Here is a 19,902-nt window from a genome sequence, read left to right as displayed (position 1 = left end):
ACCACTCCTCATTGCTTGCGACGTATCCCCAAATCCTGGCCCTCCTCAACACATCCCTACACTCACTTCTATCACCCTGCCATGATCCTCTACACATCTTCACAACCATGATAATCTCATACCCATTCATCCAGCCCCCACTCCCCCAACCCCCTTACCTGGAGCCCTATGGAACGCACACTCTGTCTACAATAAACTGTCGTTTATCCATGACCTCTTTATCACCAACAAACTCTCCTTTCTTGCCATCACTGAAACCTGGCTCACTCCCTCTGACACAGCCTCTCCAGCTGCGCTTTACTATGGCGGATTCCATCTCTCTCACACCCCTCGCCCCAGCAACAAGCGTGGTGGAGGAGTTGGCTTGCTCCTGTCTGATACCTGCTCCTTTACCCCAATTCCTCTGCCACCCTACGCTACTCTTCCCTCATTCGAGGTGCACTCCGTCCGCATCTATTCCCCCTCCAACTGGCTGTCATCTACCGCCCCCCAGAACTAGCCATCTCCACCTTTCTCGACCACTTCACCACCTGGCTACTCCATTTCCTTTCTGCTGATATCCCCACCATCATCATGGGCGACATCAACATCCCCATTGACACTTCCATCCCGGCTGCCTCTAAACTTCTATCGCTCACGGCTTCCCTCGGCCTCACTCAAAGGTCCTCTGTGGCCACTCACAGAGATGGTCACACGCTGGGCCTTATCTTCACCCGTCTCTGTTCCCTCACTAATCTCAATAACTCACCCCTCCCCCTGTCTGACCACAACCTACTGACATTCTCTTCCCTCTCCTCTCCTACTGCGCAACCCCCGCTCCATAAACTCGCTCACCCTTGCAGGAATCTCAGAACACCTCAATTTACAATCACTCTCTGAGTCCCCTTCTCCCTCTTACAGACATAGCTTCCCTTCATGACACAGATGCTGCTGCCACTTTTTATAACACCACAATAACAGCAACACTTGATTCAGCTGCCCCCCTCACGCAGAGCAAAACTCGAACAATCAACAGGCAGCCCTGGCTGACCAGCCTGACCAAAGAACTGAGACGGGTTTCCAGGGCCGCTGAGCGGAGATGGAAGAGAACCCATTCTACTGAGCACTTCAGCGCATACAAGCAGTCCCTTGCCAGGTTTAAGTCCACGCTCTCTGCCGCAAAACAAACTTACTTTGCATCTCTCATATCCTCCCTGTCTCACAACCCTAAACAGCTCTTCAACACTTTCAATTCTCTACTCTGTCCCACAGCACCTCCTCCCCCTCCTCTCAATTCTGCTGAAGACTTTGTCTCCTTCTTTAAGCAGAAGATCGACACGATCAGACAAAACTTTGGCCCGCAGCCCCCAATGCCCCTCTTAGCCACTCAGCCCTGTTCTGCAAAAGCCAGCTTCTCCACCATGACAGAAAATCAGCTCTCCACCCTTCTGTCAAGATCACACCTCACCACTTGTGCCCTCGACCCACTCTCGTCTCACCTCATCCCTAACTTGGCCACAGTCTTCATCCCATCTCTAACACACCTATTCAACCTTTCACTTACAAACGGTGTCTTTCCCTCATCCTTCAAACATGCCTCAATCACACCCATCCTCAAAAAGCCCTCCCTTGTCCCATCCTCTGTGTCTAACTATCGCCCGATATCTCTTCTCCCTTACACCTCAAAACTACTGGAACAGCATGTATATCTTGAACTGTCCTCCCACCTCTCCTCCTGTTCCCTCATTGACCGGTTACAATCTGGCTTCCGTCCGCATCACTCAACTGAAACTGCCCTAACTAAAGTCACTAACTACTTACTAACCGCCAAGAGCAAGCGACACTACTCTGTCCTCCTTCTCCTGGACCTGTCCTCTGCCTTCGACACCGTAGACCATTCCCTCCTGCTACAGACTCTCACATCTCTTGGCATCACAGACTTGGCCCTATCCTGGATCTCATCATACCTAACAGACCAAACATTTAGTGTCTCCCTCTCACACACCACCTCCTCACTTTACCCCCTGTCTGTCGGTGTTCCTCAAGGCTCTGTCCTAGGACCCCTACTATTCTCCCTTTACACCTTCGGCCTGGGACAGCTCATAGAATCCCACGGTTTGCAGTATCACCTCTATGCCGATGACACGCAGATCTACCTATCTGGACCCAACCTCGCCTCCTTACTGACTGAAATCCCACAATGTCTGTCTGCTATCTCAGCCTTCTTCTCTGCTCGCTTTCTCAAACTGAACATGGACAAAACAGAATTCATCATCTTTCCCCCATCTCACTCTACCCCTCCACCAGACCTGTCCATCAATGTCAATGGCTTTTCTCTTTCCCCAGTCCCGCACGCTCGGTGCCTTGGGGTGATCCTCGACTCTGCGCTCTCTTTCAAACCATATATCCAAGCCCTCACCTCCTCCTGCCGCCTCAAACTCAAAAATACCATGAAACCACAAAAACACTAGTGCATGCTCTTATCTTCTCCCGCCTCGACTACTGCAACCTCCTACTCTCTGGCCTCCCCTCTAGCACTCTGGCACTGCTCCAGTCCATCCTACACTCTGCTGCCCGACTAATCCACCTGTCTCCCCTCTATTCCCCAGCCTCCCCCTATGCCAGGCCCTTCACTGGCTTCCTATTGCCCAGAGGCTCCAATTCAAAACCCTAACCATGACATACAAAGCCATCCACAACCTGTCTCCTCCATACATCTGTGACATGGTCTCTAGGTACCTACTCGCACACAACCTTCGATCATCTCAAGATCTCCTTCTCTACTCCCCCCTTATCTCTTCTTCCCACAACCGCATACAAGACTTCTCCCGTGCTTCCCCCATACTCTGGAACTCTCTGCCACAACACATCAGACTCTCACCATCAACGGAAACCTTCAAGAAGAACCTGAAGGCCCACCTGTTCCGACAAGCCTACAGCCTGCAATGATCCTCGGTCTACTGAACCACCGCACGACCTGCTCTACCCTCTCCTACTGTATCCTCACCCATCCCTATAGACTGTGAGCCCTCGCGGGCAGGGTCCCCTCTCCTTATGTACTTGTGTGTCCCTTGTTTTTTATACTTGTCTTTATTATTTCCCCTTTTCACATGTATAGCGCCATGGAATAAATGGCACTATATAAATGCATAATAATAATTTAATTATGTAAAAATCATACAATGTGATTTTCTGTTTTTTATTTTTAGATTGTCTCTCACAGTTGAAGCGTACCAACGATAATAATTACAGACATCTCCATTCTTTGTAGGTGGGAAAACTTGTAAAATCGTCAGTGTATCAAATACATATTTTCCCCAGTGTATGTGCTCTCTGTATACATACACTGGTATTTGATCCCTTGCTGATTTTGTAAGTTTGCCCACTGACAAAGACATGAACAGTCTATAATATTAAGGGTAGGATAGTTTTAACATTGAGAGATAGAATATCAAAAATAAAATCCAGGAAATCACATTGTATAAATTATATACATTTATTTGCATTTTGCAGTGAGAAATAAGTATTTGATTCCTCTGGCAAACAAGACTTAATACTTGGCGGCATAACCCTTGTTGGCAAGCACAGCAGTCAGACATTTTTTGTAGTTGATGATGAGGTTTGCGCACATGTCAGGAAGAATTTGGGTCCACTCCTCTTTGCAGATCATCTCTAAATCATTAAGATTTTGAGGCTGTCACTTGGCAACTTGGAGCTTCAACTCCATCCATAAGTTTTCTATGGGATTAAGGTCTGGAGACTGGCTAGGCCACTCCATGAGCTTAATGTGCTTCTTTGTTGCCTTGGCTGTAAGTTTTGGGTCATTATCTTGCTGGAAGACCCAGCCACGACCCACTTTCATACTGTGTGCCCACGTAAGCGTTTTTTAAGCGTTTTTGAAGTATTTGTCCCAGTCAAAACGCTTCACAAAAGCTTAAAATAAGCATCCCATTCATTTTAATGCATTTTGTCCTGTTTGTGCCAATTGATGCGTTTTTTTCCGCAAAGGAAACGCTTAGCGGTTAAAAACGCAACATGCTCATTAATTTTGCGGAAAAGTCCGCGTTTTTAGCTATTTCCTATGAGTCAAGACGCGCTGGAAAAAAGCGCATAAAAACGCGCATTTTTTTTAGCAAAAAGGCGCGTTTTCTGGGAAGGAGTCCGTTTTTGAAGCAGAAATTTTCTGCATACCTGGGCACATAGCCTTAATATCCTGGTGGAGGGAAGGAGGTTCTCACTCAGATTGTTTTCCGGCACATGGCTTCATCCATTTTCCCATTGATGCAGTGAAATAGCCTGTACCCTTAGCAGAGAAACACCCCCAAAACATAATGTTTCCACCTCCATGCTTGATAGTGGGGACGGTGTTCTTTAGGTCATAGGCAGCATTTCTCTTTCTCCAAACACCGTGAGTTGAGTTAATGATAAAAGAGCTCAATTTTTGTCTTCTGACCACAGCACCTTCTCCTAATCACTCACAGAATCATCCAGGTGTTCATTGGCAAGTTCCCTGCCGTGAAGTTTTAGGCTGATCTCTCACCTTCCTCATGATCAAGGATACCTCACGAGGTCAGATTTTGCATAGTGCCCCAGATTGATGTTGATTGGCAGTCATTTTACATTTCTTCCATTTTCTTACTTTTGCACCAACAGTTGTCTCTTTCTCACCCAGCGTCTTACTTATGGTTTTGTAGCCCATTCCAGCTTTGTGCAGGTCTATGATCTTGTCCCTGACATCCTTACAAAGCTCTTTGGTCTTGCCCATGTTGTAGAGATTAGAGTCTGACTGAGTCTGTGGACAGGAGTCTTTTATAAAGGTGACTATGTAAGACAGCTGTCTTTAATGCAGGTAACGAGTTGATTAGGAGCTTCTAACTGGTCTGTAGGAGCCAGAACTCTTAATGGTTGGTAGGGGATCAAATACTTATTTCTCATTGCAAAATGAAAATAAATTTATATAATTTATACAATGTGATTTTCTGGATTTTATTTTTGATATTCTGTCTCTCAATGTTAAAATTATCCTACCCTTAAAATTATAGACTGTTCATGTCTTTTGTCAGTGGGCAAACTTACAAAATCAGCAAGGGATCAAATACTTATTTCCCCCACTGTATATATGTGTGTGCGCTATGTGTATATACATATGTGTGTGTAGCATTTATAAATACCATCAGCACAGATGAGAGTTCATAGATGTAAATATGTTGACAATCGCTCAGAAAACAAGTAAAATGCTGCTCTTTCATTGGGTGATTGGATTGTTTATGGCATAACAAAAATCTTTGTTTTTCAGCCATACAACACTTGGTGTAAACTGTAGATGTGCTGCTGATAACATGATACTGTATGGGGACAGATTGATCTATTAGTGATTGTTCTGTGCCCATCATTTTTCCTCAGCCAGTACAAAGCTAAAACATGCTACGAATGATTTCAATATTGTTGATCACGCTAATTTAACGGCCTGAACTCAGCGCACGTAAATGCAACCTTTACCCAGGGCCCCACTTTATCTAAAACCGGCCCTACTGTAGTCACAACTACATTTTACAAAGAAATTGATTTCATAGGAGCAATTTTTATTACCAACTTTTATATGAAAATAGGTACCATTGTGACACTCTTTCTCAACAGGTAGTTGAACTGTGTACATTTGTGCAGCAGAGTAGCTCTAATTTTGGTTAGTCGTAGCTTATGGTCCGCCATGTGTAAAAATCTTGTCCATCTGTTTGTTTCGTCTTCAGGCATCTAATTTGAAGAAAGTAGCGCCTCTTTTGGTGGTTATTTGTTCTTTGCTGGGATTTTTTGGGTTTGCAATTTATCCAATTTCTATGGAACTGGCTGTGGAGTGCTCCTACCCAGTTGGTGAAGGCAGCTCCACAGGTTTGGCTTTTATATCTGGGTAAGTGGAATTGTTCACGCTTGCTGAACCTATGTGCCAACTGCTACTGTTCTACTGTGTTTCTGAGGGTTTGGCAGCATAAACTGGGGAACTGCTGCTCTGATCATCAGCTCTGAACATACCAATATTTAATATTTCTAACTATTCCCTAAGAAAAACTCCCAGAAAACTATTTTTCCTGGAGTCGACCAATTAGATGTAGAGATAGAATATGGCCTAGTTAGATGCAAATGGTGACAAGGAGAAGACATGACAGATTGTCCCTCTTTCTATTCTCTCCCTTTTTATACAGTCACGGGAAGCTAAACGTTCATTCCTCCCCAGCTTTATAGTAATGCCATAAACATACTTTCCAATATTTAAATAGCCAAAATCAGGATATTTAACGGGATTATCCAGGGCGTTTTCTTTTTTAAAGCTATCAGTCAAGTCGTTGCTAACAGAGGCAATTACCTGCCGGTTGTACCTGGCGCCAGCGATTCAGCTGCTCCATGTCATTAGGGTAGCTCTTCTTCTGTTCTGCTCTGTAGATAGGACTTGACTTATTTTGCCATGCTGACTGACAGCTGGCTTCCCACTCAATGCTGCTAGAGATTGGTGCTGGCTACAACTGGCAGGTAGTTAGCAATAAAAAATAATAGTCCCGGATAGCCCCTTTAAGTCCCGCCTCAATGGCAGTCAATCAAAACTGTCCTTTGTACATTAAAACTTGTCTGTAGGCAAGTATGCCCAGATGTTGTGCCTTACAGCTTTGATACTGGTTTTATAGGAATATGTCAGGCCTAAAAACAAAGAAAACCTGTGTTTTCAATGGCCCATGTCATTCTTCTTTCTGTGTATCCCATATTTCTTTCCGGCATGCATTTGTTAGGTTAGCAAGAAGTAGGGGGCAGATGTAAGAACTGCAGGATCAAATGAAACAATGTGTTGCCTGTCATGGAGGAGAATGGATTTGCATGTTGAGTGTTTTGTCTAAAGTGTCATAGCCAGTGTTTGGTTCATTCTGCCAGTCATTTGGGCTTTAGGAATCAGCTAACAGGTTCCCTCTAAGAAGGTTGTTGCCAAGTGGACACTTCCAACAGAATGGTAAAAACAGCAATGTACAGTAAGGGGCCTATTCATCAAACAGTTTCAACCATAAAACTGGCATATAACAGTTTGACATGTATCAAAATTTTTGTGCCACTTATTAAACAATGGGTGGTGCTTAGCTGGTGAAAGTGTGGCCCAGCAAATTAATTTTAATTCATAAAAGTAGAGTTAATGTATGAAAGAAATGTGGTACAGGTCGTGAGTGACTAGAGCATATTTCTGACACTGGAGCATTTTAGCTAAAAGATGGACCAAGTCCATTAAAGGGAATCTGTCACCCCTTTTTTCGAATATGAGCTGCCGGCACCGACATCGGTGGCTTTACTACAGCATTCTGTAATGTATTCTGTAATGCTGTAGATAAGCCCCCGATGTAACCTGAAAGATAAAAAAAAGAGTTAGATTATACTCACCGGGGGGGGCGTTCCGGTTCGATAGGTGTCGCAGTCCGGTCCGGCGCCTCCTATCTTCATACGATGCCGTCCTCTTTCCTTCCTGTCGTGGCTCTGGCGCACTGCTCGGCCCTGTTGAGGGCAGAGTAAAGTACTGCAGTGCGCAGGCGCCGGACCTCTTTCATTACAGAATGCTTTAGATAAGCCCCTGATGTCGGTGCCGGCAGCTCATATTCGAAAAAACGGTGACAGATTCCCTTTAAGAGCCACGCACCTTTTCATGAATTTGGCCTTCCTTACTCCAGCACACCCGGCATCAGTACTGGTGAACTAATTTCTATACCGGCTTACATAGTGCTGTGATCTTCTGAAAGCAAATGACATAACTTTGAAACCATATTTCAAACATGTTTGTAACAAAGTTTATGACCAGCCTGAATTGTTAGGCTATGTGCACACGTTGCAGATTCAGCTGCGGGTTTTTCCGCGCGGATCCGCAGGTAAAGTGACCTGCTGTTTTCCTGCGGTTTTGCCCTGCGGTTTCACACCTCTACTATGTTAAAGGTGTGAAACCGCTGCGGAAACCGCCCAAACAATTGACATGCTGCGGTTTGTAAACCGCAGCAAAACCGCATGGAAAAAACCGCAGCGAGAACACAGTGGTTTTGAAAAGCCATAGGGTTACATGGTAATGTACCATGTCTGCGGAACTGCTGCGTTTCCGCAGGGCCAAAACCGCAGCGGAAACGCAGCAGAATCCGCAACGTGTGCACACAGCCTTAAAGTTACTGAATGTATCGGTTATCCTCTGAGATGTGTAACATATACCTCATTAAAAAAAAAATCTGTTTTAATGGCCCTTGTTTTTTCTTCTTTCTAGCCAGGTGCAGGGATTAATATACATGGTGCTGTTCCAGTCACTTGCCAAACCTTATGCTGCTTCTCCACTGTCCTCATGTGGCAAAAATCAGACTGAAATTTTCGACTGGTCAAGTAAGTAGCTTTCTTATTCCTAAGGGCCTGCTCAGATGGATAGCACACTGATCCGATAATAGCCAATGTGCCTGTGCAACCAATGATTTCTCACATGGACCATCAATCGCAGCCTACGCTAAGCATGTCAATACCCGGCAGGGCCGGCCTTAGGCTGAATGGTGCCCAGTGAAAATTTTCTATTCGGTGCCCTCCAATTCATTGTTTGTTTACTCAGAACACATGAGCATGCTACCATTCATCTCCACAATAGCTGGAATTCCCAGAGAAATTAATAGGAATTCCGATCAGTTATACTTTCCAGGGCCTCGTTGTTGAGACAGATACAGATTTGTTTTTCATGCAATTTGCAGAACATCCTTGCCATTCAAGCAAATGGGTCAGTCAGAAAACAGAACTTAGAAACCATCTGTGTGTCATGCAATTGCAATATGCTTTTTATACTGTCTAATAGGCAGGAGAAGATTAGAAATTTACATTTTGTTGGTTCCTTATGAGAAAAAAATCACCACAAGTGATAAAAAATGGTCATTTTTTTACTCACATGTAAAAGAAAAATTGGACTTCTAATATGTATGGGGGGCTTAAATGGGTTTTCTGTTTTCAAGAAAGTTGTGTCCCCGTGCGCAATTTGTTGTAAAAAAACAAACAGTGTGCCTTGCGCATCCTACCCAATTCCAACACTGAGCCTTTGCCCCTACTTCGGTGTCTGTTGTTGTCTGCAGCACTAACATCACAGTGACAGCACTGCCCCAATCAGTAAGTTTTTTTTCACAATGAACTGCAACTGGGGACACAGCTTTTCTGGAAAAACACCCCTTTAAGCTTTCCATACAGCTTTCTCCCCTGACATCCCCATACAGAGAAACATTCACCCTAGCCAAGCAATTATCTCGGATAGAGCAACTGCCAATAGAGTTTCAACATGCTGCATCATTCTCACCTAATCTCATCTTTTACCTTAAGGGGGTTTTACACATAGCGATATCGCTAGCAATGTCACTAAAGCATCACCGATTTGGTGACACAGCAGCGATATCGCTATGTGTGATACTTACCTCCGACCGGGTCCCCCACTGTCTGTCGCTGATCGCGCGAGATCGTCCACGTCCATTTCTTGTCAGGTGCTTCCTGCTGGCGCCGACGAGCGACGCCTGGACGCGGACAGAAGGACGTCAGGATCACCTCGTCTGAAAGGTAAGTAACGACCGCTGTATCGCTGCGGCATCGCTGTGAGATCTGCCTGTGTGGCAGCTCACTAGCGACCCCTTAGCGATGCACCAGCGATCCTGACCGGGTCGTATCGTGGTCCGGATCGCTGGTGCATCGCTAAATGTAAAGGGGCCTTTAGAGTTTGGAGATCTAATTACACATTAGACTAAAAGATTCAGCTGATTGTAGTTCTGAAAAACAGTGCAATATATCACCAGAACTTCTGGGAGAGACCACCCCGGTACATGGCCTACAGTAATACAAGCAGTCAATCACAGTTTCAAGTTCCATTATTCGGCTTCAAAATATAGTAAAAGGTAAAAAAAAAGTTTTTTAAAATATCAAAAAGATAATTTTTGTTTCTACAATGCCAACATAGTTAATCGTTTTAGAAAGTATTTAGTGTAAGAAAAAACTATAATATCAGAGACTTGAGCACTAAATGTCAAATGTAAACTATATTAACCCCTTTAGGCTGTGTGCACACGCTGCGGATTAGGTGCGGATTTTGTAAAATCCGCAGGTGAAACCGCAGGTCAAAAGACCTGCGGTTTTACCTGCGGATTGCTCTGCGGTTTTGCCCTGCGGTTTTTCATCTCCTCAATGGAGGAGATGGCAAACCGCAGGAGAATCCGCAGAAAGAATTGACATGTCAATTCTTTCTGCGGATTGAAAACCGCAGATAATCCGCGCGGAAAATTCCGCACCGTCTGCACTGCGGTTTTTGATTCCCATAGGGAATCATGGTACTGTACACCGCAGCAGAAACTGCTGCGGGTCCGCAGCGGCCAAAACCGCTGCGGAACCGCAGCAAAATCTGCAGCGTGTGCACACAGCCTTACTCCCAAGGGTGGTTTGCACGTTCATGATCGGGCCAATTTTTATAATTCTGACCACTGTCCCTTTATGAGGTAATAACTCTGGAATGCTTCCATGGATCCCGGTGATTCTGACAATCTTTTCTCATGACATATTGTGCTTCATGATAGTGGTAAAATTTCATTCATATAACTTGCGTTTATTTGTGAAAAAAAACAAATATTTGGCAAAAATTTTGCAATTTTCCAACTTTGAATGTTTATGCCCTTAAATCACAGAGATATGGCACACAAAAAACTTAAGTAACATTTCACATATGTTTACTTTACATCAGCACAATTTTGGAACCAAAGTTATAATGGTTAAAAGTTGACCAGCGATTTCTCATTTTTGCAACATCATTTTATTTTTAGGGACCACATCACATTTGAAGTCACTTTGAGGGGTCTATATGATAGAAAATACCCATAAGTGACACCATTCTAAAAACTGAACCCCTCAAGGTGCTCAAAACCACATTTAAGAAGTTTATTAACCCTTCAGGTGCTTCACAGGAATTTTTTGAATGTTTAAAAAAAGATGAACATTTAACTTTTTTTCACCAAAAAATTACTTCAGGTCCAATTTTTTTTTATTTTACCAAGGGTAACAGGAGAAATTGGACTGCAAAAGTTATTGTGCAATTTGTCCTGAGTACGCTGATACCTGATATGTGGGGGGGAACCACTGTTTCGGCGCACGGCAGAGCTCAGAAGGAAAGGAGCGCCGTTTGACTTTTTCAATGCAAAATTTGCAGGAATTCAGATCGGACGCCATGTCACGTTTGGAGAGCCCTTAATGTGCCTAAACAGTGGAAACCCCCCACAAGTGACCCAATTTTGGAAACTAGACCCCCCCTAAGGAACTTATCTAGATATGTGGTGAGAACTTTGAACCCACAAGGGCTTCACAGATGTTTATAACGTACAGCCGTACAATTAAAAAATCATATTTTTTCCACAAAAATGATCTTTTCACCCCCAATTTTTATTTTCCCAAGGGTAACAGGACCCTAAACGTTATTGTGCAATTTGTCCTGAGTACGCTGATACCCCACATTTGGGGGTAAACCACTATTTGGGCGCATGGCAGAGCTCGGAAGGGAAGCAGCGCCATTTGACTTTTATGGCTGGAATTGAGATCGGACGCTATGTTGCGTTTGGAAAGCCCCTGATGTGCCAAAACAGTGGAAACCCCCCACAAATGACCCCATTTTGGAAACTAGACCCTCCAAGGAACTTATCTAGATGTGTGGTGAGCACTTTGAACCCCCAAGGGCTTCACAGAAGTTTATAACGCTCGGGCATGAAAATTAGTCCCCAATTTTTTTATTTTCCCAAGAGTAACAGGAGAAAATGGACCCCAAAAGTTGTTGTCCAATTTGTCCTGAGTACGCTGATACCCCATATGTGGGAGAAAACTACTATATGGGCACACGTTGGGGCTCGGAAGGGAAGTAGTGACGTTTTGGAATGCAGACTTTGATGGAATGGTCTGTGGGTGTCATGTCACGTTTGGAGAGCCTCTGATGTGCCTAAACTGTTGAAACTCCCCACAAGTGACCCCATTTTGGAAACTAGACACCCCACGGAACTTATCTAGATGTGTGGTGAGCACTTTGAACCCCCAAGTGCTTCACACAAGTTTATAACGCCCGGGCGTGAAAATAAAAAAATCATATTTTTTTTCCACAAAAATGATATTTTTGCCCCCAATTTTTTATTTTCCTAAGGGTAATCAGAGAATTTGGACCCCAAAAGTTGTTTTGCAATTTGTCCTGAGTAGGCTGATACCCTATATGTGGGGGTAAAACACTGTTTGGGCGCATGGCAGAGCTTGGAACGGAAGGAGCACCATTTGACTTTTTCAACTCAGAATTGGCTGGAATTGAGATCAGACGCCATGTTGCCTTTGGAGAGCACCTGATGTGCCCAAACAGTGGAAACCCTGCAATTCTAACTTCAACCCTAACCCTCAACACACCCCTAACCCTAATCTCAGTCCTAACCCTAGCCCTAACCTTAGCCCTAATGTGAAAATGGAAATAAATACATTTTTTTTATTTTATTATTTTTTCCTAACTAAGGGGGTGATAACGGGGGGTTTGATTTACTGTTTATGGCGCGTTTTTATATTTGGCAGCTGTAATACGCTAAAAGACGCTTTTTATTGTAAAAATAGTTTGTGCATCACCACATATTGAGAGCTATAATTTTTCCATATTTTGACCCACCGAGTCATGTGAGGTCTTATTTTTTGCGGGACGAGTTAAAGTTTTTATTGGTACCATTTTTGGGCATGTGACATTTTTTGATCGCTTTTTATTCTGATTTTTTGGGAAGCAGAATGAACAAAAACCAGCATTTCATGAATTTCTTTTGGGGGGTGCGTTTACACCATTCCGCATGCGGTAAAATTGATAAAGCAGTTTTATTCTTCGGGTCAGTAAGAATACAGCGATACGTCATTTATGTCATTTTTTTATATTTTGGCGCTTTTATGCACTGAAAACAATTATATATAAAAAATAATTATTTTTGCATCGCTTTATTCTGCGAGCTATAACTTTTTTGTTTTTTCGCTGATGATGCTGTGTGGTGGCTCGTTTATTGTGGGACAAGATGACGTTTTCAGCTGTACCAGGGTTATTTATATCCGTCTTTTTTATCGCGCGTTATTGCACTTTTTGTTCGGCGGTATGATAATAAAGCATTATTTTTTGCTTTGTTTTTTATTTTTTAAGGGGTTTGCTAAAGGGGTTAACTAATGGGACAGTTTTATAGGGCGGGTCGTTTCAGACGCGGCAATACTAAATATGTGTACTTTTATTCTTTTATTTTTTTTATTTCCAAAAAATGAATTTATTAGGGAATATATATTTTTTTAATTTAGTGATTTTTTTTTAAATTATTTTTACACTTTTTTTTTGTAACTTTATTATACTGTCCCAGGGGGACATAACTGTCATGCCGATGCCGATGCTTCCCTAAACTCCCGCTACACTGTGATCGTGTTTGATCGCAGTGTGCGCCAGGGGTTAACGTGTCGGGGGCGGTCCGTGACTGCCCCTGACACAAAGTGCCGGGTGTCAGCTGTGATAATCAGCTGACACCCGGCCGCAATCACCCCGTGAGCGCCGCTGATCGCGCTAGACGTACTATCCCGTCCATGGGCTTAGGGGTCCAGGTCCCATGGTTGGGATAGTACGTCTCATGTCAGAAAGGGGTTAAAACATCACTTTTATTCAAAGATATATTAAAAAGGAAAGGGAATTAAGTAAACAATAATATAATATAGTGGCCTACACTTGGTCACTCAACTAAAGAAGCATGAGGAAAATAGATGCTCTCTATTAATGGCCTGAGGTGACCCTGCCTAACTGCAGAGGTTGGCACCTTTATCCAGCGCAGTGGTGCCCCCTCTCGAACATCTATCCCTGTCTGACCTTATAGGAACCTAACAGGAACGAAAGGGTAGAGACAGGTAAAGTGTTCAATAGTGATCTCCTATAGTGGAAGACCAATGTCACCGAGGATTTAACAGATCCCATATAGGAGTAACGGAAAAATACAAAATGAAAAAAACTCAACAAGATAAAGAAGATAAAATGCACAGTAGATGGGTTTTGACTTGGTTATATAGTATAACATTCAAAATGGGTATATACAGGTGCTTCTCAGAAAATTTAGAATATTATCAAAAAGTTAATTTATTTCAGTTCTTAATACAAAAAGTGAAACTCATATTAGATAGTCATTACAAACAGAGTGATCCATTTCAAGTGTTTATTTCTGTTAATGTTGATGATTATGGCTTACAGCTAATGAAAACCCAAAAGTCATTATATCAGTAGATTAGAATAATTAACAAAAAACACCTGCAAAGGCTTCCTAATCGTTTAAAAAGGTCTCTTAGTCTGTTTCAGTAGACTCCACAATCATGGGGAAGACTGCTGACTTGACAGATGTCCAGAAGGCAGTCATTGGCACACTCCACAAGAAGGGTAAGCCACAAAAGGTCATTGCTAAAGAAAGGTGGCTGTTCACAGAGTGATGTATTCAAGAATATTAATGGAAAGTTCAGTGAAAGGAAAAAGTGTGGTAGAAAAAGGTGCACAAGCAACCGGGATAACCACAGCCTTGAAAGGATTGTTAAGAAAAAGTCTTTCAAAAATTTGGGAGAGATTCACTAGGAGTGGACTGCTGCTGGAGTCATTGGATCCACAACACACAGCCGTATCCAGGACATGGGCTACAAGTGTCGCATTCCTTGTGTTAAGCCACTCATGACCAATAGACAATGCCAGAAGTGTCTTACCTGGGCCAAGGAGAAAAAGAACTGGACTGTTGCTCAGTGGTCTGAGATGTTGTTTTCAGATGAAAGTAAATTTTGCATTTCATTTGGAAATCAAGGACCCAGAGTCTGGAGGAAGAGTGGAGAGGCCACAATCCAAGCTGCTTGAGATCTAGTGTGAAGTTTCCACAATCAGTGATGGTTTGGGGAGCCATGTCATCTGCTGGTGTAGGACCACTGTATTTTATCAAGACCAAAGTCAACACAGCCATCTACCAGGAAATTTTGGAGGACTTCATGCTTCACTCTGCTGACAAGCATTTTGAGATGGAAATTTCATTTTTTAGCAGGATTTGGCACCTGTCCACACTGCCAAAAGCACCAATACCTGGTTTACAAACAACAGTATCACTGTGCTTGATTGGCCAGCAAACTCGCTTGACCTTAACCCCATAGAGGTATTGTAAAGAGGAAGATGAGAGACACCAGACCCAACAATGCAGATGAGTTGAAGGCTGCTATCAAAGCAACCTGGGCTTCCATAACACCTCAGCAGTGCCACAGGCTGATCGCCTCCATGCCACGCCGCATTGATGCAGTAATTGATGCTAATGGAGCCTTGACCAAGTATTGAGTGCATTTACTGAACATACATTTCAGTAGGCCAACATTTCGGATTTTCAAATCATTTTTTAAGCCGGTGTTATAATGTATTCTAATTTACTGAGATAATGACTTTTGGGTTTCCATTGGCTGTAAGCCATAATCATCAACATTAGCAGAAATAAACACTTGAAATACATCACTCTGTCTATAATGATATAATATGATTTTCACTTTTTGTATTGAAGAACTGTAATAAATGAACTTTTTGATGATATTCTAATTTTGTGAGAAGCACCTGTAGTAGAAAAATCCACTAAACAGGCAATTCAGGTAAATATAAAAGAAATAAGGGTGTGAAAATGAATTATAATAATAATTTGACCTGAAATGGCTGAGAAGTGCTAAAAAAGGTCAAAACTCCATTATTTCACATGATAAAAACGCGACTGGCAAAAATCAAATAAATATGGTAACATGATTATCAAAGAATAATACCAAAAATAATAATATAATGATGATTACAATTATATTCCAAAAATGGGAAATCATTAAAAAACGGAAAATGTCAGAAAGGGCTTAATGATTATACGCCAGGTGTGGTGGGTGTTTTTCTATGATTGTAATCGGGAGAAGGGGGCATTATTTTATGTGATTATATTCTGGGTTGGGGGACATTATTCTGTGATAATACTCCAGGAGTGGGGGGTATTATTTTATAATTATACTCAAGAGGATAGGAGACGTTATGAGTATACTCTGAGGGGGCGCGCTACTTTATGATTATACTCCAGGGGGTGGGGGCGTTATTTTATGATTATACGACAGGAAGGGGGTGTAATATTATTATTATACACAAGAGAGAAGGGGCATAATATTATTATACTCCAGGGAGGAGGCATTATTTCATGATTACATTCCAGGGAGGGAGCATTACTTTATGAATATACTCCAGGGGCGGGACATTATTTGATGATTTTACTATATAAGAGCAGGGCCGTTATTTTATGATTATACTACAGGGAGGGGAAATATTAGTATTATTATTATACTCCAGAGAAAGGGCTAACATATTATTATACTCCAGGGAGGAGGCGTTATTTCATTATCGTATTCCAGGGAGGGGGTGTAATTTTATGATTATACTCCAGGGAGGGGGTGTTACTTCATGATTATACTCCAGGTATTTTATGATTATACTCCAGGGCAGTGATGTTATTTTATTATTATACTCCAGGTAGAGGGTGTTATTTTATGATTATACTCCAGGGAGGGGGTGTTATTTTATGATTATACTCCAGGGAGGGGGTGTTATTTTATGATTATACTCCAGGTATTTTATGATTATACTCCAGGGAGTGGGCATTATTTTATTATTATACTCCAGGTAGAGGGTGTTATTTTATGATTATATTCCACAGAGGTGGTGTTATTTTATGATTATACTCCAGGGAGGAGGCATTATATTATGATTATTCTCCAGGGAGGAGCCTTTATTTTATGATTACACTACAAGGATGAGGGCGTTATTCCAGGATTATATTCCCCTGAGGGCCGGAGCATTATTTTAAGATTGTACTCCAAGGGAGGGGGGTGCTATTCCATGATTATACTACAGGGAGGGGACATTACCTAATGATTACACTCCAGGGGAGGGGGTGTTATCCATGACTATACTCCTTCAGGGAGGGCGTTATTTTATAATTAAACTCCAGGGAAGGAGGCACTATTTCATGAAGGGGCGGTAGTTTATGATTATACTCAAGGGTGGGGGAATATATTATGTTTATATGAAAATAAAGTTAATTTAATAATTCAATTTAGGGACATGTCATCTTATAACAATGGATATATGCGATTTATACTGCTGTGTGGCTCATATCTGTGATTCATACACACAACTCCCCTTCCAGTAAAATGAAGCCCCCCCAACTCCAGTAACATACTCATATGCTCCCCCTGAAATAAAATACCCTTCTCTCTCTCCATTGCAAACATGTGCCGTTATTTTCCCCTTAGTAACAACTGGACAAACACATTTGTATGTTACCTTGATAGTAATGTAGCCCTATCCCCAATAACTTTCCTCAACCCCCCCTCCCAACCAGTTCCCCTGCTGAGTGACCTTACACACTATTTGGCAGTGTAGTGCTACTCACATCTGTCACGCATAGCAGACTGCCACAGGCTGACTCTGGAGCTGGACAGCAGGGACCCAGCAAATAAGTGAGGATGATTTCCCGCCCCACAATCCTCTCCGGCAGGCAGAAATAGCAAAGTGGGAAGAGTGTCAGACGCTCATTGAAGTGAAGCAGTCGCAGCAAGTGATAGTGAGTTGCTGTCTCCCTGCGGCGCCCCCTCTGATATCTGTCGGTTGGTGCCCTGTGTGACCGCACCGGTTGCACATAGGTAAGGGTGGCCATGATACCAGGCAGCTCCTGCACTCGTCCGCTATGCAGACAAATACAAAGAGCTGCACACAGAGCCAGTCATGTCGGTGATTTGCAACAGTGACTGGCCCTAGTTTTAGAATGGCCATCTGAACTCAGTCTCAGGGCTCGTGCACACGCCCGATTATATCGGTTGAGTGCTCTCCTTGATTTTCATGGATAGCACTCGTACCCATGTTATTTTATAGAGCTGTGCACATGTCTGACTTTTTGCTCATCTGAGTAAAAAATCGGATGCATGTCTGATTTTGATCCGAGCGTCGGATCTAAATTGGCAATAAAAGTCTGAGTCTGGGAAGAACATCGGACCGCACTCAGGTGGCATCCTAGTGCAGTCCAATTTTCACGGACTGACATAATGGAGAAACTTTTTCTTTCTATCCACCTCAGAGATATACTGATCCCAGTCTGATCAATCTCTGACCAGAGAAATTGGACCGGCATTCTCAGACGGAGAGAGAACAGTCGCGTTCACCTGCCCTTAAGGTGCCTGCAGACGAGTGTATGAAAAAGCTTCCGGGCTTCATCCAGAAAACTTGGACAATTTTTTTTCTAATTTTCGTCAGTTTTTCATCAATGTGCCATCCATGTGTCAGTTTTTTGCGTCTGCGTGATGTCCACGTGCCCCGTTTCCTAGGTATAATATGGATCTGTCTGTAAAAATCCGCTACCACTCTGATCTTTATATACTATATTATCTCATGGGGCTATTTAAAAAAATAACACCTACTAATCTGCTGGGGAGCATCACACATTGGCTTCAGCCTTCACAATCCTTCCAAACAGCGGGAGGGTGGCAGGTGAGTATATGGTCTTCTTTGCTCTAATGCCATCATGGACCGATTTTTAACAGAAAAGATGCGGTGGGCAATGCCAATAGTGGCATGTCAATTGGAATGTCACAGTGGGAAGATCCCTTTCCGCTCTCGTACTGCAATGTTTTATCACCACTAAATATCGGCTTGCTTTTTAATCACTTGCATTTTTTTTCCAACAGTTGCAACATTAGTAATGGCGGGGATTTGCAGCATCGGAGCCTGCATATTTATCATCTTTTTTCATACGGACTATAAAAGATTAAAAGCAGAATTGGCAGCTGAGAATGAAAAACATGACGATCAACTTGTTCAAGATTAGCCCGCTAGAGGTTTTTTATATATATATATACTACTGAGCAAATGTAATCAGAGAAGAGCGCGACGTTTCTGACTTTAGTGCTATTGCATTTATTGGAAAGATATCCATAAATAGGTAAACCACTCACTTAGGCAACTTTCCCAAACAGATGTACCAGTGTGAAACTACTTCGTGATGGCGATAAAAGACTATTGTTCGCAAGTGGCTGAGATTTCATGTACGCTGCCAGACATGGTTGGTGTTGTCTAGGTGGCGTACTATAGTTCTGGTTTCAGGTGAGCACGTTTTTTACTGCTAATGTGTAGCGTGACTTGTTTTTCAAACATGAACTGTACGTTTAGCAGAAAGCAATGCAGCTACGGTAAGGGTACACCCCAAATGGCACATTTGTGGCAGCACTGTGTAAGGAAAGTCACGCACATGGTGCGGAAACCACAAATTCAGATGTACAAAGGCGAAATTTCATGTTGCAGATTTTCTTGAGGGAGTTTCTGCAATTGAAAATTGGTTCCATTCATCTGAATATGATTGCTTCAGATTAACGAGAGAGTTGCAGAACTTGCGGGTGAAAGCGACTGAACGAGACAAATGTAACCGGACGTGCAACAAATGACACCGACCACTGTGCAAAGATGACAACAGATGATGCTCAGCATGAAAAAAAGACAGTCCATTAAAATAAGGAAGAAAAAAAAATTGGCACTCGCCATGAGTATCTTGTTTCTTTATTTTGTATAAAAAATGTGGCAGCTAGAATACAGCAGGAGGAAGCTGGTGCATGTAGGCGACGGCCGTTTCGCTCTGCTCTGTGCTTCGTCTGGCCTATACATGTGTGTGCATAGAATTTACCATAGCGACTTCACACCCTAAGACTAGGGCAACACGTGACAGCAATTTTCAGCCATGGGACTATTTTAGACATGTGATTGCGGTAAATAAAACAGCCAAGCTGACTGTATCTCATGTGTGACTTGTGGCCAGAGACAGA

At 42.8% G+C, this 19,902-nt stretch overlaps 1 protein-coding gene across 1 annotated transcript in view; it reads left to right on the top strand.

Annotated features, from left to right (window-relative positions):
- LOC141052409 (solute carrier family 49 member A3-like) overlaps window positions 1-19,867 on the top strand; it is a 75,913-nt gene extending 56,046 nt beyond the window's left edge. The window contains exons 8-10 of the mRNA XM_073549638.1: window positions 5,727-5,884; window positions 8,249-8,361; window positions 18,775-19,867. Coding sequence (XP_073405739.1) covers window positions 5,727-5,884; window positions 8,249-8,361; window positions 18,775-18,914 — 411 coding nt within the window. The 3' untranslated portion in view covers window positions 18,915-19,867. The remainder of the gene's footprint in view (window positions 1-5,726; window positions 5,885-8,248; window positions 8,362-18,774) is intronic.
- Window positions 19,868-19,902: the final 35 nt, after the last annotated feature.

This window comes from Dendrobates tinctorius, unplaced genomic scaffold (genome assembly GCF_039654945.1).
Source record: "Dendrobates tinctorius isolate UK_male_01 unplaced genomic scaffold, ASM3965494v1 ptg000160l, whole genome shotgun sequence".
In the NCBI taxonomy this organism is placed as follows: Eukaryota; Metazoa; Chordata; class Amphibia; order Anura; family Dendrobatidae; genus Dendrobates; species Dendrobates tinctorius.
The sequence above is the reverse complement of the archived record's forward strand: the minus strand, read 5'-3'. Positions and strand labels throughout refer to the sequence as shown.